Source organism: Pelecanus crispus, chromosome Z (assembly GCF_030463565.1).
Source record: "Pelecanus crispus isolate bPelCri1 chromosome Z, bPelCri1.pri, whole genome shotgun sequence".
In the NCBI taxonomy this organism is placed as follows: Eukaryota; Metazoa; Chordata; class Aves; order Pelecaniformes; family Pelecanidae; genus Pelecanus; species Pelecanus crispus.
The window spans coordinates 69,750,556-69,773,910 of record NC_134676.1 but is presented as its reverse complement, the minus strand read 5'-3'; the positions used below and the strand labels follow the sequence as shown (position 1 = coordinate 69,773,910).

At 39.2% G+C, this 23,355-nt stretch overlaps 1 protein-coding gene across 1 annotated transcript in view; it reads right to left on the bottom strand.

Moving 5' to 3' along the window:
* MCCC2 (methylcrotonyl-CoA carboxylase subunit 2) overlaps positions 1–23,355 on the bottom strand; it is a 44,215-nt gene that overhangs the window by 9,209 nt on the left and 11,651 nt on the right. Inside the window, exons 6-14 of the mRNA XM_075725973.1 lie at positions 22,056–22,168; positions 17,213–17,326; positions 6,699–6,763; positions 5,570–5,669; positions 4,532–4,627; positions 3,201–3,273; positions 2,916–2,992; positions 791–857; positions 362–518 (exon numbers count right to left, since the gene is read on the bottom strand). Coding sequence (XP_075582088.1) covers positions 362–518; positions 791–857; positions 2,916–2,992; positions 3,201–3,273; positions 4,532–4,627; positions 5,570–5,669; positions 6,699–6,763; positions 17,213–17,326; positions 22,056–22,168 — 862 coding nt within the window. The remainder of the gene's footprint in view (positions 1–361; positions 519–790; positions 858–2,915; positions 2,993–3,200; positions 3,274–4,531; positions 4,628–5,569; positions 5,670–6,698; positions 6,764–17,212; positions 17,327–22,055; positions 22,169–23,355) is intronic.

Sequence of the window (23,355 nt, the reverse complement as noted above, 5' to 3'; positions counted from 1 at the left end):
AAGGATTTTTTTACACAAGCTGGTACTCTTCATATGAATGCAGAATAAAGGACCAGCCCATACTGCCTAGTGATTGTTTAGGATGGCACAATTTTTCCTCCAAGAGCTAAAATGGGAGAAAAGCATGTCAGCACATTTACCTGTTAGAAGATCTCCATCACCTAATTCAAAGTTAATCATGAGTCTATCAATCTCTACAGGTTTGTCAGGTTGTTATTTACTTATGACAGTATTTTCTGAAAACTTTTTTTTCCAAATAGCACAACTTCTGCAACAGCTCAGACAGTTTTTCAGAATGGTACTTCACAGTTATGTTGTCTTAACAGTCTTATCTCCTGTCATAATTGGAAGTAATGCTTACCTATATGCTCTTCCACACATCCCATAGTTTCCAGCTCCATAAGAACCACCAATAATCACTGTTATTTTAGGTACACTGGCACAAGCTACAGCAGTTACCATCTTGGCACCATCTTTTGCTATCCCTCCAGCTTCATATTCTCTACCAACCATGAAACCTGAAGAATTAGAACACGAAAAAAAGGCTCACTAACTTTATATTTTTACACTGTGCTATATGTCATACTATGTGCTTTATAGCACATGCAGAAAAAACTGAAGAACAAATCATAAGGCAAGGCCTCCACCAGCTGCTGACAGGCTGATTTTGGAACAGGCTGGAGATGCCAGTACAGCAAAGCACGCAAGATGCTGTCTAAAAGTCATAGCTTCAACAGTTAAGAGCAAAGCCTACAACATAATGAAACTTCAAAATATTGATCTTATTCACCTGTAATATTCTGCAAAAACACAATGGGAATATTTCTCTGGCAACACAACTGGATAAAATGCGTACCCTGTGGAGAGGGAAGAAAAAAAAAAAAGCAAGCCATTAAAAGCTGGATCAGTGAAGCTATCACTACCAGCACTCTGAAGTCTGTGACAAGTCTCCTTCCACTGAAGTCCATGGGAGTGTTTGCATCATGAAGTGCTGTATTACTTCTGCTTCATCCAAAGTCAACTGTAAAATATGCATTCGCTCTAGCAGAAGTAAGAAAATGCCAAAAACGTGTGAGTCAGGGTAAAGCAGAAATAATATCCTTAAAAAGCATTACTGCTGACACTGAAAAGCTCAACTGTTTTGACTCAGCCAATATGTAGCAAACCACAGACAACTTCACAGCATGGCAACTGACATCAAGTTTTGTAAGATTCTGTCATGGAAATTAAGACAGCCAGTCAAAAAAAAGTATCTCCCCATTTCCTGTACAAAAGAAAATTATTCTACGAAACTGGGAAAGGCCTACATACACTATTTGCTCATGGCGCTGCCAATTGCTGTAACACTCTTCCCTTTTTCTCAGGGCAGATGCCCTCTCTCCATTTTCTAGGAAAAGACCATTTTCCTAGCAAAGATACAAACAGTAGATTCCAAGCTTCTGTTTCAACTAGAAATGATCTAAATCAGTAAAATTTCTCAGGTTATTTACACACGGCTGGTAAAAAGGTATGTAGCATAACAACTAAAAAACCTCTAACCTCTTCACAACACAAAACCAGCAAAATTTACGAAAAGAAAACAAAAAACAGAGAAAAATCATAAAGCATAATCTTTAACTGTTTCAGAGAAGCACTCTGAAAAGCATAGATAATCATGGGAAAAAGATGTCACAACTCATTACAAAAATGGAAAAGAAAAAAAAAAAGGAATATTGTTACATTATGATGCTTACAGAAGCAACATCATTGACAAAGGTGATGTGAAGTGAAGCGAAGCAAGTGAAACTAGACCATCTCCTTTTACAGGACTCATATGCCAGCAAAAAGCTGGCAGAGGAAGATTCCTTACATTTTTTTCATTGGTAGGAAAAAAGTTGCAGCACTACATGATCAGAAAAATACTGAAAGTATTAGAAATACTGAAAGAGTTATTTTCAACTTGGAAATAAACTGTGTTAAAACAAATGCTAGCCGAAAACAATGTCACTTACTGCAGTGCTCCAAGTTGAAAGTATTGCTTCAGTACATGAAACTCAATTTTGTGTATTATGTTAGTACAGCAATAAATCAAGTTAAATTACTTCCTTTCTCCAAATCTCTTATCAAGGCTTCCTTTTTCCTATAGATCTTCAATACTGATTTCCTCACCATTAGTTTGAGGAGTCTGCTAGAACAGAACTACCATATATAATTGCTACTACCAAAAATTCAACTGACAGTAGTTTCTTGAAAAAACAAAGAACTAAACTGAACAACATAGAACAAGGTAAGTAACCACTCTGCCATACCCAGAAACTCTTTATCATCACCAATCCCCCAAGCCTAATCTGTAAAGCACTATTAACTGTAATGTAATCACAATATTCCATCAAAGATGCCCTTTACTTCACAAAACAGGTATTTTAGTTCACAGATTTTATGAGACTGCACATGTTTTTACTCATTAATCTAAGCCAAGAACTGCTGCAGCAATGAAAATTACATCTCTGGTAAACCAATGAACTGAGTCCTGGAATCCAGGTTTGAGATTTTCCAGTTATTACAAAGACAATGATGTGATTTATTGTAGTAATTCACAGTACAGGCATTTTATGCAGTCAGCATGGACTTTTCTTGTAATAGCTGTAAGTTTGAGGATATCCTATTTCAACTGTGTTGTAGTCACACAAATGCAAATGCTGTTTTTCTAACTATATTTTCCTATTGGCCTATCTACTTCATATCAGAAAAATCTACACAACTCTGCTTCTAAAATACGGTAATTATTTTTACTTCTTATTAAGCTACTTCATGTTTACATGAAAAATGTGGAGCCAGTCCACTTTCATTATTTAAAATTCCTCATTTCAAGGGCAAGTTGTCCACCAGAAGTTTTGATTCTCAATGGCAAAGCAGCTAATAATCTATTTATTTACCTTTTTTGCTGACTCTGAGAAAAGAACTCCATTGTTTCCAATAATTCCTACTGGATAACCAAATATTCTTGCAAATCCTGAAGGAGAAAGATAAATTTGTAAATTTTCACATATATTTATTGTACCGTATCATATGAAGGTAACACTTTTTCTTGGTAACAGAAACTGCTATTCTTTTGAAGAAAAATGTTATTAAAAATATCAATGGCTGAGCCAAACGGAATGAATCCAACTATAAAACCAGTGGGAACATACACAGAATAATTATAATGTATTTCTAAATACCTGTAATTAAAGTATCCCCATACAAGGCTTTGAATTCATCAAATTTACTTCCGTCTACAATTCTAGCAATGACCTTAAGAAAAACATAGAAAAATAAAATGAAATTCCTAATCCTTCATAGTTTTCAATTTGTTTAGAAAGAAAGACTATGCTGACATATAACTTAAAAATAAATGCTTTCCATTTAGAGAACATAAGAAGCCCACCATATAAATAGTCTGGATGGCAGGCAAAGCCCACTTACTTTTAAAGTGTGATTTATCTATGTTTATAAAAAAAGGAATTTCAAGTTTAAGAATATTCTAACTGAACAGTTTAAATTATACAGGAACAAAGTTTTGCTGATTAGTTACATTTCAAAGACAAACCGGTACCTCTGGTTATATTAAACATTAATCAATAGACTCACATTTAAAAAGAGAAAAACATATACAGCCATGAGTCACTTTCTTTAAGTTTATTTTCAGCTTTGCTTAAGTTTGTGATGTACAAAAATAATTAAGACCTGTTCTGAAGTTTCTCTGAGATGCAAAGGAGCCATTTCATATAAGTAAGATCCATTGCTAGCAAGACATTTGCCAGAAGATATTTATTTTGATGTTAGAAGAACATATATCCAAGCTATTCCAACTTTAGAGAGTGTAGTGTGCGACTCAATGAAAGTGTTCACTTTTTTTTTCCCTTAATGCAAAGCAAATCCTAGTAATTTCTGACAAAGTATTTTAAGGTAGGTACATACTAAGAGTCTTCCTAAAATAAATACTTGGTTGGTAGTGAAAAAGACTCTGAATATGGGATCTACGCAAAATATGAGAAACTATGTAGTGTCGGATGAAGGTAGCAAGGCAAATAATTACACTAGACCTGCAGCAGAGTACAATAGTTTCCATAAGCAATTGGGAGAGCACTGAATTGTTTGGGGTGCTTATACTCCATAAATGTTTAAATATTTGATCTTTACTTTCACAGGATTAACAGAAAAAGCAAGCTATCACATCACTCAGCAAGTGTAAAGAATGCTTTGCCAACACAAAGTTCCCTATTTTCTGGCAGCTTTTTCAGAATGTTATCCATCTCTCATCCTTGCTCAACCTTCTTAAAAATATAACCAAAAAGCATTATATTTTCAGTATGTCATTGCCATTGCAATGGATCCACTGGACAAAAATACAGAAAAATAATGTTAAAAGATTTTATGAAATTTAAATATTCACTATACACCCCAAATCACGTTTCTTTAGACAAACTATGATGATATAAAGAATGATTTCCTGCAAGAAAACTGAGTGCATGCATGTATGGGCATGCGGATCTTGCATTTATATTCATACCTCTTTGACATCAAAGTTTCTTTTTAGCTGGTCGCCAACTATTCCATATATTTCATCAGCAGGAAATAAAGGCTCTTCTGATGGTTCTATGGTCATCTGTAGCAATTTAACAAATCAATTTACACAACAAAGGCATTATTAGTCCACATTATGACTTCAAAAAAACCAAACAACAATTAATTTGCCAACTGCTTTGAGCACAGTCTTTTCTTCATCAACCACATCAAAATGCCTGTACTGTCTTGTCCTCATTTTGCATAAAGATCAAGTTTCTTAAACTGAAGGTTGGTAACACTTTCTCACTTACTGTTATCTTTGTTTCTACTCCTGCGCATACCTCCATACATGCTCCACTTCTTCCATGTTATCAAAAATTAAGCACGTCCTCCCATTTGCTTACTTTCCCCCTGTGCCCTGCTAGGCAGGTATTATTCTGAAAAAACGATGAAGATTTTTGCCATGCAGCTGAATACAGTATTTTGCCTTCCTTCAGCTGCTGAGCTTTTATCTTCAGTTCACCCTCTTGCATCTCCTCCCAAAATAAATTAAGGCAATTCTTCCCCCATATGCTAACCATCCTGTTTTCTACAAGGAATTTTTAAATCAATACAATACCATTACATGATTTAGGTCTATCCCCTCAGTTTTATACCGTTCATTAATAATCACAGAAAATGTGTATTCAAAAAGATGCTTTAGCAGTTATCTAATTTTAAGTCCATGGGAATGATCATGTGGGCTTAAAATTAAATAAAGCACCTTGCAAGACTGGGTAAATCTTAAAGCACAATTCTGCAGTTCTGAAGCACTGTTCTAGTTGCTTCACTCTTGCATGTAGTCCCAGTGATTTTACTGGGAATATTGCAGCAGGAATGTAATTGTAGAACTGAAACATTAGAGAAATCTTTAAGGACAAGAACTATAACTTCCATTTCCAAAGTGTCTACAGTCAGAGACAAAAAATGTGTTGTATAAATCAGGCGAAGAAAAGCACTCCTAATTTAAACAATGCAGTGTTTTCAGATTCTATAGACTTACATCTACTTTCTTTTGGCGATTTAAACTTCTTACAGCTTTCCTTGCTAGATGAAGTGCATGACTGTCATCCAAAGCATAATGATCTGTTACACCAGATTTTCTGTATATAAATAACAATAGCAATATGAAGACTTTAAAAAAAATCTGACAATGAAAATTTGAGGTTTTAAAAACTTTTAAGACTTTAAAAGTTTTATATTTATCTTTAAAATATAGATGCTACAATACAGCTCTCCATGTTTTGTTATGAAATTACTTTCACAATAAAACCCATGCCTGAACTTTTCTTTGAAACAGTACATTCAAGTTATCAGACATGAGATAAAATAGCAACTCTAGGAAGTAAAAAGCTAAATGACAATACAAAAGATGACAAACATTGTTCAAATGGAAATTAAAATTAACTAGAAATTATAAAGAAAACATGTTTCCAGAAAAGTTAAGAATTACCCTTAAAAATAATTCTTCACTTCAGTAAATCAAAGTAAAAATTAAGCATTTATTGTACAGTTTTAACTTTAAATTATTTTTCTATTTATATTAATCTATGTAATATATAACACAAATAATACATTTTTATAAATTTAATTATTAACAATTAACTTACTGTACAGTAATACCTAACTTCGTTTACTATTCTTTTCATTTTAGAAATAGAAAGTGCATAGAATTCCTTGTTTTGATAACAAGTATTCTCTTACAAAAACCACAAGCTATTTTCATCTTGTTTGTATTAAGTTCTAACTGACAATAAGAAAGACACAATCTGGAAAATGTATTATCTTTCTCAATGTGTATTATTCTATTAACACTCAGTATTAAACAGTATAGAAAAGTCTCCATATTGTGTGTGATGCTGCAGTACATTAGACCGTTACATATTTTAAAGTAGTAAATCAAGGAAACAAGATCCTAAACTACAGTAACATAAGGTAACTATGCTACTCTAACAATAAAATGATTCATCAGCACCAGATAATTATACAGAAAATCTTAATTTTCAAAATCTAAATACAGTTTTAAAAAGATCTAAATATCAATTTAAAGATAAAATATAATAAAATAAAATAAACCCTACTAAAGTCTAAAGGATGGAAGAAATTAACTCTGGAAAAATACTCCTTTAGACCTGCAGTGAAGATCTGCCCCTCCAAGATCCTCTGCTGATACCTCTTCACCTGTTGCTGCTTTAACCTATCACAAGAAAAGGCAAATGAGCTTTAGAGTTGATACTTGTCTTGCATGAATATTCATACTGGCTTAGTTACAGCAATAAAAGAGATCTTTGCAAAATTCTTCTTAATTAATAATATTTTCTCATTTAATCTCCCTCAGAGCATTTAAAATGTGACAACACAGAATCTGGTCAAAATGACTTAATTTCTCTGACTTTGTATCCTTATTCTAGCATTAATATGTAGTTTTTACCGAGAAAGATTCTCCACTTACTGTAGTATTTATTGCTGTCGATTATTAGTGTGAGTATACTTAAACACCCTTCAGATTTATAAACATGCATTTTCACAGAAGTTTTTTTAGCACTTTACAATTTCAAATGTGATACTTTCCTGCATTGTTTCAAACAAACAATACCTCAGTTGAAACTTCACATTCTTCGATTTTGCTTTCTCTACAAAAACTCTTCTGTGAATTTTAACTTACTTATTTTAATAGTTACCATAAAACAATCATTAGCAGTTTTTATTTCCTAAATCTTCCATCAAACACACAATAATTCAGTTAGAATAATTTTCTTAATTATTCTTAATATACTTTGTAAAAGCCTATTAATGGCATAAAACTGCTTGGATCAAGTATGATGTCTCCATAAAGATACCTGGAATGCACAATCTAAATCCTAGATCTGTCAAATCTTAAACCTGACAGGGTAATTCGAGAGTGAGTGCACTCCTCAAAACAAACCGCTATAATTTATTGCATGGTGAAAAAACAGTTCTTGATGCATTTCCACTCTACTGTAACTGCTTTGACAAGAATTCCTTGCAAGCTGGTGAAACCATTATTCATCAGACACAGAGAGTACAGAGGTAGCATAAGAGACAAGGGAAGAGAAAACTATCATCACTTCCAAAATAGATTTCAGTTTCCAAGTTTCGTGCCTAAAACTGAAGCACACTAAATATATACATATTTAATTTTAATTAATATTTAATATTTAATTTCATTAATATTAATAATAAAAATACACACACTTCCAAACTGTCAAGTTTATAAAATAAAGTGTACCTATTTCTTCACTAGTAGGATTTTTGCTTTTAAATTTGAATGGCTACCCATGTAATATGAAGGCGTGGCATTCTGATACTAATTAATGAAAAGTTTCTGTCAGAGACATAATTAACTTGAGTCTTCACTAAACAACAAACAGAAGAACATACTTTTAAGAGAAATTAGGACAAATTTATTCACCAAAAGCACTACCAAGCACTGGAACAGGCTGCCCAGGGAAGCGGTACAGTCACCATCCCTGGAGGTATTTAAGAGACATGTAGTCATGGTGCTTAGGGACATGGTTTAGTGGTGGACTTGGTAGTGTTAGGTTAATGATTGGACTCAATGATCTTAAGGGGCTATTCCAACCTAAATGATTCTATAATTCTATTCCATGATTCTATGAAATAGTTCTATACATCTCTCTTTACGCATCTGACACAGTATGCAGTCATAACATACTGTGATTCTGTGACTACTGCAGAACTTTGAACAAATCTGAATAGAGCACTGATTTCTGTTAGCACAGAAATCTAGACACTGATTTTAATCAACGTTACAAAAATGGCTTTTTTTGTCTTCCACAGAGGTGACGTTTTCCTTCTCCAAATCAGGGTTGTGGAGTCTGTCAGCCACCCTGGGAGACTGTCTAGTTTAACTCCCCTGCTCAAAGCAGGGTCAACCAGAGGAGGTTGCTCATGACCATGTACAGTTGAGTTTTGAGTATCTCCAAGGATGGAGACCGCAACCTCTCTAGATGTGGTGGGTTGACCCTGGCTGGATGCCAGGTGCCTAGCAAAGCCGTTCTACCACTCCTCAACTGGACAGGGGAGATAAAATATGATGAAAAGGTCATGGGTTGAGGTAAGGACAGGGAGAGATCACTCAGCAATTACTGTCACAGGCAAAACAGACTCGACTTGGGGAAAATCAGTTTAATTTATTACTAGTCAAATCAGAGTAGGATAACGAGAAATAAAAATGAAATCTTAAAACACCTTCCCCTCACCCCTCCCTATTTCTCAGGCTCGACTTCACTCCTGATATTCTCTACCTCTTCCCCCTGAGCAGTGCAGGGGGACGGGGAATAGGCGTTGCAGTCAGTTCATCACGTGTTGTCTCTGCTGCTCCTTCCTTCTCGGGGAGGACTCCTCACACTCTTTCCCTGCTCCAGCGTGGGGTCTCTCCCATGTGAGACAGTCCTCCATGAACTTCTCCAACGTGGGTCCTTCCCATGGGCTACAGTTCTTTATGAACTGCTCCAGTGTGGGTCCCTTCCACGGGGTGCAGTCCTTCAGGAGCAGACTGCTCCAGCATGGATCCCCCACGGGGTCACAAGTCCTGCCAGCAAACCTGCTCCAGCGTGGGCTCCTCTCTCCACAGGTCCACAGGTCCTGCCAGGAGCCTGCTCCAGCATGGGCTTCCTACGGGCTCACAGCCTCCTTCGGGCATCCACCTGCTCCAGCGTGGGGTCCTCCCCGGGCTGCAGGTGGATATCTGCTCCACCATGGACCTTCATGGGCTGTGGGGGCACAGCTGCCTCACCATGGTCTTCACTGCAGGCTGCAGGGGAATCTCTGCTCTGGTGCCTGAAGCACCTCCTGCCCTCCTTCTTCACTGACCCTGGTGTCTGCAGAGTCTGTTCCTCTCACATTTGCACTCCTTACTCCGGATGCAGTTGTGCCTTCTCTCACGTCCTTAAATATGTTATCTCAGAGGCGCTACCTCTGTTGCTCATTGGCTCGTCCTTGACCAGTGGTGGGTCTCTCTTGGAGCTGACTGGTATTGGCTCTGTTGGACATAGGGGAAGCTTCTAGCAGCTTCTCACAGAAGCCACCCCTGTAGCCCCTGACTCCCACAACCTTGCCACACAAACCCAATACACTAGACAACTTCGTTCAGCATGACCACCCTTCCAGTAAAAAAAGTGTTTTCCTACTTCTAGATAGAACTTTCTATATTTCAGTTTGTGCCCTGTAGCCTCCTGACTTGTCACTGGGCACCAGCGAGAAGTCTGGCTCTACTACCTTTACTCTCCCCTGCAAGGTATTCATACACATGGATAGATTCCCCCTGAGCTATCTCTTCACCACACTGAAAAGTCCCAGCTCTCTCAGCTTCTCCTCATATCACAGATGCACCAGTCCCTTCACCATCTTCATGGACCTTCACTGACTCACTTGAGTATGTCCATGTCTTTCTTGGTCTGGAGAGCCCAGAGCTGGACCTACCACCCCAAACGTGTCTTACGAGGGCTGAGTAGGTGGGAAGGATCATGATGCTTGACTTGCTGGAAACACTCTCCATAATGCATGCCCAGGATGTTGCTGGCTGCCTTTGCTGCAAAGCCACGTTGCTGGCTCACATTCAACTTGGTGTCCTCCAGGACCTACAGTGCCTTTTCTGCTAAGCATCTTCCGAACTGGTTGGTCCCCAGCCTGTTCTGATGCCCAGGATTATTCCTTCCAAGGAGCATTTGCCTCCTGGGTTTAACTTCAAAAGGTTCCATTCAGCCCCTTTCTCCAGCCTGCTGAGGACCCTCTGAAAGGCAGCATGATCATCTGCTCTATTAACCACTCCTCAAAGGTTTTAATCATCTGCAAATTTGCTGATGGTGAACTTTGGACCATTGTCCAGTCATCAATGAAGATGTTAAACAGTACTGGTCCCAGTACTGACCTCCGGGGTACACCACTAGTGAGTGACCTCCAGCTTGAGCCCAGCAGTTCAGCCAGTTCTCAGACCACCTCACTGCTCATTCACCTAGTCCGTACTTCATCAGTTTGTTGAGGATATTACAGAAGACAGTGTCAAAAGCCTTGTCAAAGTCAACATAAACAACATCCACTGCTGTCTCTGCTTCCACTGAGCCAGTCATCTCAGCATAGAGGGCCATCAGTTTGGTCAGGCTTGATTTCCCCATTGTAAATCCATGCTGACTACTCACAGTCACCTTCTTTTCCATAGTGTTTTTGGAAACAGCTTCCACGATTATTTGCTCCATCACCTTCCCAGGTACTGCAGTGCAATAGAGCACTCTACAAACTGATGTTCAAACAGTACTAACTTTCTTAAAGTTCATTAAAGTCTAACAGACTGCAAATAGAGCCTTGACAAGATATGTGGGGATTTTCAGTGGAATCCCTGTTCAAGCTACTTCGGCTAGCTATCATCAGGAGAAATGAACACAAACTTCAAATAAAATTTGCATTTCCCACAGCAGATCAGGCTGGCATATAGAAGAGTCAGCAGCACATAAATACACCAGACTTCTACCAGACTTTCCTTCACTGCTGAGCACAGAAAGTAGCAAATTTTCCCTGGGGAAGGAAGAATCAGAAGTTTCTGGAATAGGATGGAGAAGCATACAGGTCAACATGGCATCCTGAGCTACCAAGCAGTATTGCCAAGGGTGAGGATATAGATTCTTCAGCTTGGGCAAGTGCAGGAGAATGGCCCTAGTTATTACTACTACTGTGACACTTCTCCTCTTACTACTGACATCTATCTGTTCATGAAGTCATTACTCCTCACATTTCTAAAAAGAAGGCCAAGGAAACTTGCACTTTAGACTTTGGACTGTACCTGCAATTCACTTTTTTTAGCATACACATCCCAAGACTAATTATAACTAACATGAGAGATTTTCTTTTGCTTCCTTGGGATGTTTTGTTTTAGGCAGGTGAACGACAAAATCAAATCCAATTTTTTTCATATAGGGAAGACATTTGGGGGAACAGAGCATACACAATAATGGCTACAGTATCTGCTACAACATGGAATGGAAGTTTCTATAGAAGTCGGAAGCAATCTTGATGCTTAGAGAAAGGCAAGTGAAGTATTTTCAGTGAGAATAGAAAAGCTCTACCAAACAGAAAAGCTGACAGGTAGTGATATTAAAGTTTGATCTATATGCACAAAGATAAGGATTGTTACATCTGCAGGTTGCTAAGGAACAAATTAAATTGGGGGATAGTTGTGAAATCATCCTCTGAAAGCAGTGAAAAGTTTTCACCCTTTCTAGCTTCACAACATCCTTGCAGTCACTGACTTGCCTAACCAAGTCTTCCCTTTCAGACCTGACTCAGGCCACCCTTTTCCAGCTGCCTATCCTGGCAAAAGTCTCCTGTGCTACATCTCAGTGATACATGTGTGACGTAAATTCCCTTCCAATGTTAAACGATTACCATCCTCTTAGAACAAGACACTCCGGTTCCCTTTCTTCCAGCTTCCTAGCCAGCTTCCTGGGTAGTACTGGGTATTAGCTGTCTTATTTTGTGCCTGCTTAATGCTGGAGCTTGAAAGAAACTGGCTTTGAGTAAGCTCTCCAGGACACATTACTCAGTGCATCCAAGGGGTCTCCCAGGGTCTGATGAACTTTCCAGCTCTAACATAGCTCTAAGCAGAATCACTCAAGGTGCACAGCACTCCCCAGCACTCTTGCCAATGGAAATGCCATGTCAGAAGAGCTGAGTTTGCTCAGGTTTTTCAGATTTACTACCTGAGCTTCTGCAACAAATTACTGTGAACCTGAGCAAGCTCCAGCGGCAGTACTACCACTTTATATGCCACTGGCTCTAAGCTAATGAACTGTGCTGGACCTAGAAACGGTTTGTACTTAGACAGCTCAGGTGTTGCTGCAACCTGGGCACTTACTTGCAACACAATAACCAAGCTAGTAACAGTCTGATGTAAAAGTTCATTTCTTTCATCATACTAATTTCCTTATGTCAATAAAAAGATGTATGAATCACCCAATGTTACTCACTCAAGTATTATTATTCTCATCTAACCTTCATTCATATTTATACCACTTTTCACCACGAAACTCCTAATATCTAAATTACAGTGATAAATTGACATAAAATTGCGTCATTTTGAGGGAGGATTTGTCTTTGTTTACCTATAAACAACAAGCTGAAAGAGACTACAAGATAAAAAGGAACAGAGACCTAGGTAAGACATTTGAAACAATTACTGCCGAAGAAATTCCAACAGACAAAAATTTCCAGAATTCTAAATTCTAATGAGCAATAAATAAATGAGCGTTACATGACATAGTTGCTATTAATGACTTCCTCTGCTTTTGCTGATTACTTTGCTCTTGACGTCAACTTGGAAAGCCTCCACTGAAATAATAAAATACTCCAAGCTAAATATGTTATTTTATTATGGTAGGCAAAAAGTATTCTTGTACTTATAGGGGTGTGTGTGTGCCCCCACTGCTTTTGATATGCCTGTTACATTCTGAATTTATTTAAGATGTTCTGGAACAGTAATTAGCATTTACCAGCCATAGAAAAGTATGTCTGCATAGATTATAAGACTTTTTTTTTTTTTGAGCTACAGAAGAATTTAAAATCCATCTATACATTGAACTTTGGAAGAAAAAAGGGTATAAAATGCTAAATCCACTTTTAGCATCAAGATGACACAGTAGGGAAAAAACACCCTGAAGTAAAGGAAAAGAAATGCAAAAACATACTGTGGAAATGAGAGCAGTGCTATACAAATAAACACTAAATGACATCAAAGGTAAGTTCTTCATGCTTTTAAGGAAATTAACACAACCATGCCTTAGGAACTAGTCAACCAAAAAAAAAAAAATTCTGTCAGTGGTTGTCTTCCCATAGTTTATGGGACCTGCTACATTTTCCCAGTATTTTAAGTGGTGGAAAGAAGTGACTTCCAGCAGGCTCCCCCTCCTCCATTACTACAGGAATTGAGTGGAGCAGTATCTTCATTAACAATGCTGTTACAAAATGACTTCTCCATTTAGGCCCGTTCAGGTTGGAAGGACTTTTGAGAGACATTTGATTTGCACTTGACTGTCACAGGAAGCACACCTAGAAGTTCCCAAAAGACTATAACCAAAACAGAGCCAATGTGCTGCCTCAGACCAGTTTGTTTAATGAGACAAATATTTGACTAGTTCAAAAAAGCAAGTTTATCCTGAAGAATAGCCACGAGCAGGTCGAAAGCTTATGGGTAAGAGTCAGAGACAGAGGCAACAAAGGGAACCTTGTGGTTGGTGTCTACTACAGGCCGCCTGATCAAGGAGAGCCTGCTGACGAAGCCTTCTTCCTCCAGCTCCAGGAGGCTTCACGCTTGCAGACTCTTGTCCTGCTGGGGGACTTCAACCACCCCGACATTTGCTGGAAAAGCAACACAGCGAGCTGTAGGCAATCCAGGAGATTCCTGGAATGCATAGACAACAACTTCCTAAGCCAGGTAAGAGATACCCCTACCTGAGGGGATGCAATACTGGATCCGATGGTCACCAATGCAACTGAGCTCATCGGTGATGTCAAGACTGGAGGCAGCTTGGGCTGCCAGTGATCACGTGTTGGTGGAGTTCCCGCTCCTGAGGGACATGGGAAAAGCGAGGAGTACAGTCAGGACCCTAAATTTTAGGAAAGCAAACTTCCAGCTCTTCAAGGAGTTAGTCAGAAGGACCCCCTGGGAGACAGTCCTCAGGGACAGGGGAACGGAACAGAGTTGGCAGATCTTTAAGGACACCTTCCATAGAGCACAAGAGCTCTCAGTCCCCAAGTGTAAAAAATCAGGCAAGGAAGGGAAGAGACCAGCATGGCTGAGTCGAGACCTCCTGGTCAAACTAAAGAGTAAGAGGGAACTGCACAGGCAGTGGAAGCAGGGACAGGTGGCCTGGGGGGAATACAGGGAAACGGCCTGGTTTTGTAGGGAGGAGGTCAGGAAGGCCAAGGCGAGGATGGAGCTGAATTTGGCAAGGGTTGTAAAGAATAACAAGAAGGGCTTCTACAGGTATATCAACCAGAAAAGGAAGGTTAAAGAAAGTGTACCCCCCCGATGAACAAGAAAGGCGAACTTGTATCAATGGATGGGGAGAAGGCTGAGGTACTCAACAACTTCTTTGCCTCGGTCTTCACTGGCAACCTCTCTCCTCATCCCTCCCAAATCGATGGACCAAAAGATGGGGAGCAGGGGGGTAAAGCCCCTCCCACTGTAAGGGAAGATCAGGTTCGAGACCACCTGAAGAACCTCAATGTACACAAGTCTATGGGACCTGATGAGATGCATCCCAGAGTCTTGAGGAAATTGGCTGATGTAGTTGCCAAGCCACTCTCCATGATATTTGAAAAGTCATGGCAGTCAGGTGAAGTCCCTGCTGACTGGAAAAAGGGGAATGTTGTGCCCATTTTTAAAAAGGGAAGAAAAGAGGACCGTAGGAACTATCGACCTGTCAGCCTCACCTCTGTGCCTGGGAAGATCATGGAACAGATCCTCCTAGAAGATATGCTCAAGCACATGGAGGACAGGGAGGTGATTCGAGACAGCCAGCACGGATTCACCAAGGGCAAGTCCTGCCTGACCAACCTAGTGGCTTTCTATGAAGGAGTAACTGCATCAGTGGACAAGGGAAAAACAATGGATGTCACCTATCTAGACTTCTGTAAAGCGTTTGACACAGTCCCCCACAACATCCTTCTCTCTAAATTGGAGAGATATGGGTTTGATGGGTGAACTGTTCAGTGGATAAGGAATTGGTTGGATGGTCGCATCCAGAGGGTAGTGGTCAATGGCTCAATGTCCACATGGAGACCGGTGACAAGTGGAGTCCCTCAGGGGTCCGTACTGGGAGCAGTGCTATTTAACATCTTCATCAATGACATAGACAGTGGGATCGAGTGCACCCTCAGCAAGTTTGCAGATGACACCAAGCTGAGTGGTGCGGTTGACACACCAGGAGGATGAGATGTTATCCAGAGGGACCTGGACAAGCTGGAGAGGTGGGCCTGTGCGAACCTCATGAGGGTCAAAAAGGCCAAATGCAAGGTCCTGCACCTGGGACGGGGCAACCCCCGATATCAGTACAGGTTGGGGGATGAAGAGATTGAGAGCAGCCCTGCAGAGAAGGACTTGGGGGTACTGGTAGATGAAAAGCTGGACATGAGCCAACAATGTCCACTTGCAGCCCAGAAAGCCAGCCATTCCCTGGGCTGCATCAAAAGAAGCGTGGCCAGCAGGTCGAGGGAGGTGATTCTGCCTCTCTGCTCTGCTCTGGTCAGACCTCACCTGGAGCACTGCATCCAGCTCTGGGGCCCTCAGCACAAGAAGGACATGGACCTGTTGGAGCGGGTCCAGAAGAGGGCCACCAAAATGATCCAAGGGCTGGAGCACCTCTCCTACGAGGACAGGCTGAGGGAGTTGGGGTTTTCAGCCTGGAGAAGAGAAGGCTGCAAGGAGACCTTCTTGCGACCTTCCAGTACTTAAAGGGGGCCTACGGGAAAGATGGGGAGAACCTTTTTGCAAGGCCTGTTGTGACAGGACAAGGAATAATGGATTTAAACTAAAGAAGAATAGATTTAGACTAGACATAAGAAAGAAATTTTTTTACAATGAGGGTGGTGAAGCACTGGAACAGGTTGCCCAGAGAGCTGGTAGAAGCCCCATCCCTAGCAACATTCAAGGTCAGGTTGGACGGGGCTCTGAGCAACCTGATCTGGTTAAAGCTGTCCCTGCTCACTGCAGGGGGTTGGGCTGGATGACCCCTAAAGGTCCCTTCCAACCCAAAGCATTCTATCATTCTATGATTCTATCCAGTCAGACTTCATTGAGAATAGAATAGTTGTACTGGGTGCTGCCCTACCTGTTAGCTCTAGTACTAACATAACATTTGCTACTGGAAATTCCTTTCTTCTCATAAAGCTTGAGCTAAGTAAAATAATCTTTATTAGCAAAGATTATTGGTATTGGTATAAAACTGAACCTACACTAGAACATACACTGGTACAGCTGTTTTTAAAAAAATAAATCCCACTGAAGCACTCCTTTTCCTGTTGGAGCCAAGCTACTATAAATTTAAAGCTGTCTTATGCTGCAATATTTTGCACAGTCACAAATTCCACTGTGAGTTCCACAATAAAGCAAGTTTTAATTCACAGGAGTTCTTCAGGTCACTTGCCTTAGAAACAATCTCCTTACTAAGAAGGTAAGGAAATGATGACAAACTCCATCGTAAGTGCATCTCCTTTGTAAACTGACATAAAATATAGCAGATCAGTCCTACTTCTGAAGTTCTCTGATCTTGACTCTGAGATATAACATACATGCCTGTAATTTTTTTTATTTCAAGTCAAACCTAGAGACTGCATAATTGAATATAGAAAACATTTTTATCATTTAAAATGTGCACAGCAATCTAAAAGCAGTACTATAAAAACAACCTTAACAAAGTCTGATTTATATATACACCTCTAATGGATAGGAAAGATTCAATTTAGGATATAAATCCTCAGATATACTTAAAAAATGCAAACTAATCTACAGAATACCTGGAAATATCTTGCCAAGAAAGGTCTCAATATTTTAAGCTGTACAATTGTCAGCAGACCAGATTTTTTGGGGACTATGTTACTAGAAAATTCTTACCAGTGGTGGCCCTCCCAAGAATATTGTTCCCTGTTTGCCAACAATAATACTTTCATCAGCCATCGCAGGTACGTATGCCCCTCCTGCTGTACAGGATCCCATTACTACTGCTATCTATTGGGAAAAGAAAAAACACAAGTTAATGAATTGTCCAACCCTTAAAAACAGCAAATGCACATGCTACTATTATATATTGTACTGATTTTGATATAGGTTCTGGGACAGCACTGCATGATTATTTTTGCCTGACAGAGCAAACTTTTCATTTATGTTTTAGCTTTTCTTCAAAAAAAATAGGGATTCACTCTAGTTTTCAACAGTCTCTCAAACTATGATCTTCAGGCCACCCTGCAGGAAAATTCATATATGAAGTACCATGAGCTATGGATGTGAAATGTTTGAAGAGGCGCATGTTTTACCGTGAAATTTGTTTTTACCAATGAATGGTAAAAGGTTGAAACCTAGAGGTTGCTCCTGGTATTTCCCCTTAAGTCAGAGCTTCAGTTGTTGCTTATTGGCACAATTTCACTCATGTTAACATCCTTTGAAGAAAATTCCTCACATCTACCAGTGTATAACTTCAGTTCTTGAACGGATCAACTTATTAACTCTGCCCCTTCGAGGCGTGTTGAGTATCTCATTATAGGCTTTAGCACGAATAATCTCTGCTTCATCCTTAAGCCTAATTTTGAGATTAACATCTACCCAGTGAACGTCTTCTACCAGTAATATTTTGGTGATACTTTTGCAAAACTGACTTGACCCCAGACGTGATGAGTACTGTAGCAGTACATGATCATGAAAGTGAAGTTTCTTAGTTAACTTCTCCTTCATGGGAGCTCCTCCAAAGACCCTTTCAAAACAGCTTGTAAAGCAGAAGAAATGGAATACTCATATAGAAAAGGCAGACAATAAGAAAGTAATTGTCTAATCTAATGCTTTCTTTCACAACCACAAAATAAAAATAGAACACAAAATAATGTTATTTTGTGTTAACTTTGGAAATATCTCTAAAGCAACATCAAGTAGCATTCTGTGTTAAACGATAATTTAATATTTGCTCTTAAAAGAAAACAACACACAGAAATAAAACTTCCAAATCTCATTACCTCTATCTAAAGCAAGAGTAGATGAACTATGTCAACCTTTTCAGAAAATGGTTGTCAGTATCTTAAACTATATTCAGAGTCACATGATTAATCTGCAGTATTTCTGTTGTGCATTTAATAAACACCTCCAGGTAAATACAAAGATAACATAAGCCTCTAGAAATGGGAGAAACTTGGGGGAAAAATTAATTTGATTTTTTTTTTCCAGGATTTGTGGTTTTTTCCTACTTTCAATTTTAGCATGCTCATGCTGAAAAACATGCCTGCATTTAAACTTTAACTCAGGTGTTACTCTTTCCAATACACAAATTGGAATATGTACATATTGGAAAAACCAAAATTTACTTGTCAAATAGCACAACCTCAAATTCCCAACTAATGTGCTAGTTCCTGACTTCATTCGTTGAATTAGTGCATAGGAAATTACTTGGCACAATAAAAATCAACAGTTCTGAATGCACATACAGTATTTCATACCCACTGATCAGCTCCGCACTGCATCCATGCAGCATGAGTGTGAGAGAGCTTAGGAAGCGGCTAATGAGAAGCTAATCACAGCTTTCTGATTCACAGCCATACAGACATCAACGCAATTTACAGCTGCAGTAGGAGTATAATAAATTAGTCACAGGTAAAAGTAGAGGGGGAAATTAAAAACACCATAGGCAACTGGGAAAAAAAAAAAAAAAAGAAAAAAAGCAAGCACTTTAAGGGCAAAATTAAGCAGGGCTGATCAACTGATGAAACAGACCTTCAGGCAGGCCACAACAAAGAACACCAGGTAGAAAACTAACAACATCCAGACTCCCATGTCCCAAGAATTAACCAGCATGGAAATCAGATAGAGGATAATTTCCTAACACCATTTCCTAATGAAACATCTCTCAGACAGGGAAGATGATTCTAGCTACCACAGTTTGTTAGCACAGAATCAATAGCAGATTTACAAATGTTAATAGTGCCTTTCTGAAATGAAACAAAGCATAGAAACATCTCACAGTCAAAATACACCTGTATTACATGCTTTAAATGAAGGAAGCACTTCAGTAAAACATTTTTCCCAGTCTTCTATAAAAATTTTAAGAAATTTTCTTAACTTTCATCACTGTCATACCAACTTAACTTTCATCACTGTCATACCAACCAGAAATGTGATTTATTAAAAGGCAAATCTTTCCTACACTTAGTGTTTATTGTATAGGAGTACAATGCTACTCTTGATGCAATACTATATGCTAATCAAAATAAAAACAAATTCAACTTTATAAGGAACTTTACAAATACCTTAAAGTTGTTCCAAGACATTCAGGAACAGGCCAGCACGACTTTAGGGCCAGGCATTTCCAGAAAGGTCCTGCCTAACGTCAGTAATTTCAGCCTTGCAAAATGGGTTTACATATTCATCTTTGACATAACATCTAAAAACCATTATTCCCATACCAGACGATTGGAGTCCCTAGCAAAAATAAGGTTTACCAGAACTTCTCCTAGAAAGATAATTCAGCAAAACACCTCTGTGACCATCTCCTTTGACACCCGCTGTTCCACAAAAATGCTGGGACCAATTTTATTCACATGTATAAATCTTAAGTACAACCTAGACTTATCAGTGACTCTGCAGGATGGCCAGCTTGTAAACTGTCTTTTTTCTTAAATATCTTTGTTCTAACTAAATAGCGCTTTTCTTCTGGAAACCTAGCTAATCACTACAATTGCTCCACTTTTATTGTTGGATAGAACTGCAGAAGTTAAATTATGTCAGACTTTCTAAAAAGATTTAGTGTATTGTTGGCATCTTCAGCCTTGGATTTCTCTGGAGACAATGGATTTCAGGATTCTTTGGTAGAGGAAAAGATGGTTGAAGATTTGAAGCCTGACTTGCTTCCAAAGTGTGCCAAAAAGGTATCCAGGTAACAAATGCAGTTTCCTCAGAAATCATGTAAAGCCAATGTCTGCCATGTAAGGAGAAGTCATATGGAATACTGTATCCTTGACCAGTGCATCTGCTTCACACTGAAAGAAGTATTAGCTTCTACTTCCTCCTTTCACACTAGGAGAGTCAAACAAGCACAGCTTCTCACAGAGAATAAATAAAAATTGCTCCAGCCCAACCATGTCTCTCAATGACAGATGTTGGTAAGAACGAGGAAAATCAAGTCCTATTTCCACTTCACATTAATGACAAGTTCAATAGTCAAGCATGTCAAAACAATATGGTGGTGAAATACTTCCATGACAGTACTCAGATGAAACAGCAAGTTAGCTAAACACTTACTCTGCTTGAGGATCCAACACCTATTTGTAAGCCTAATGTTCTAAACCAATTTTTCTTCTCAGGTGGAATATCCTGAAAATTCCTTCACCTTCTTTCATCCAGACAATATAAAGTGATAGGCATTGAATTGACAACTACACCTAGGAGCAGGCTCTTGAAATTAAGATAATTCAGCGAAAACACCAGCTCACTGCTCAGCAGTCAAAAAAATCAAAGATCTTAGAAACTACTGGCAAAGGAATAGAAAAGAGAACAGTGTATATCATTATGCTATTTTATATATATATTTATATCTCCATCATTACTTGACATATTGAGTAGTGCAGTCTGGCTTCTTCATCTCTAAGAAGATATAATGAGACCTGGGAAAAGGTTTACAGAAGATAAACTAGGACCATCAAAGGTCTGGAACACTTTCTGTGGAAAGAACAGCTAAGTAAGCTTGAATTCTTTGGCCTGCAAAGGGGAGTAAGAGGCTGGTATATGAGAGGGCTACCCAACCATATGAAGAGCCTGGGAGCTGACTGACTAGACAGCAACTCTGTAGGAATGATCTGGTTGTCTGCTTTCCTGGAGCGTTCCTGTATTTGAAGGAGGTTATCTTCAAAGACCACAGGCTCCTCCACCCTCCCTGGCAGTCTCTCACAGGTCCCTGCTGACAATTCCTTAACAAGCCTGAGACTACTCTCCTGAAGTCCAAGGTCTTTATCCTGCTACCTGCCTTCCTCACCTCCATTGGGACCTTACACTCTGCCCTCCGCTTTCACTGCAGCCAAGGCTGCCATCAGCAATCACATCCTGAAACAGTTCTACATTCTTCATGAGTAATAGGTCCAGAAGAACACTTTCCCTAGCAGGCCACCTGTGTCAAAAAACTGACCCCAAGGTACTCCTGACATACCCATGACACAAAACCACTTCTAAATCCAGGAACTGTGACTAACAGTAATTCTATGCATTATTAATATATTAGAAAATAACCTCATTGTTTAGGGCAGTTTTATCATACAGCACATCAGTGTATACAATGGATATATAAATATACGCATACCCTTGTCAGTAGAAAGTATGTCTCATTTACTAGCCATCATCAAAGGGGTCCTCACCTTTATAGCACTGATGGAGAATAATCAACTGTTCCACGAGATTTCCTAGTGCTTCCTCACATGGCCCTACATACCATGTTGTCAAGTCCCTCTTTCTCCCACTCCAAGCCAGGAGCAGGTAGGTCATGTCATTAACACTAAGGCCAAGAAAGAATACAGTCTCTTCAAAACTATAATGACTTTTTGTGGACAGTTACTGTGTTTACAGTGCCTCTAATCCCCAGACTGGGCCATCAGGTCAGCACAACACAGTGCCGTCAAAACCAAAGCGTGGGTACAAGCATTGAAAACAGATAAAGGCAGCAAGCATAAAAACTAATTACTACACTTCATTCTTAAGTAAAGAAAATTACCTGTGGAATTCCTTGTGAGGACATGACTGCTTGATTATAGAAAATACGGCCGAAATGATCTCGATCTGGAAATACTTCTGCTTGCCGAGGTAGATTTGCTCCTCCTGAATCAACTAGGACGAATAAAAATATATTAACATGTCTTTGAACAGTTACATACTTAAATTGTTCGTAAATTATCTGGACATTACTTAAAACTATACAATTTATATCCAATATACAAAATATAAAATAGCAATTACTATCACTAACACTGTATGTATTTCCATGAATCTAGGTATATTAGGATACTCTTCTTGAAAAAAAAGAGGAACACCACCCCCCCCCCCCCAAATAACATCCATCCCAATTATTCTAATGGAAGATAAATTCAGATGTGCTTAGAGATGCAATCGTACCTCCCTATACAAACTTCTAAACTCATCTTACTGCAAAACATTTAAATGACGAACACTTTCAGTGTACAATTTTAACTCAATTATTCTATTGCAATTCTGTCACAGGTTCTAGAAAAGGGCGAGACTAACCACCACTGAGTTCAAGAGGTACAGCATGTGTACTTTCATACCCTGTGATTATACAGATATACCAAAGACCTCATACTCTTTAGGAACCTTCAATTATTATATGTCCTTGCCTCATGATGTGCCCTCCAGCTTACAGGTCTCCAACCACAGCCACCTCTCCATTCCCAAATAATGAAAATACATCATGTTGTAAGACTCCGAAGAAGGATAGAAGACTAGAAGGAAATGCACAGGGAGGCCAAGCATCTTTGAGAACTCTGGCTCCTGGTAATTAATTTTTACCTATGAGCAACAGTCCACATGCACACTCTCATGCTGCATGACTGCAGCCAGTAATGCCCTACATTCAGCTTTACTGTGCAACAGTTTTGATTCTTTCCCCCGCCCTTGCAGAACCACTCTTCCAAACCAGCATCAACTCTGGCAACTAGACAAACGCCAACCTGGTCAACAAACCAGTGTAGTGAAATAGGCCATCCCTGAACACAAGAGAAAATGCCCACACCAGTGACTGACTCAGTGACAAATTGTATCAGGTGTCCGCATCAGAGAATTAACACCTAAGCAGCTACCACTGAGGGAAATGGCATTTCAATGTTAGGTTAGGTTAATGGTTGGACTGGATGATCTTAAATGTCTTTTCCAACCTAAATGATTCTATGATTCTATGATTCAAATGGCATGAACGCGACATGGTCAGCAAAGTGCTGACTGACTACAAAGCACTCTCTCTTGATCACACAATTGAAATGGACTGAAACAAGCCCAAGTAC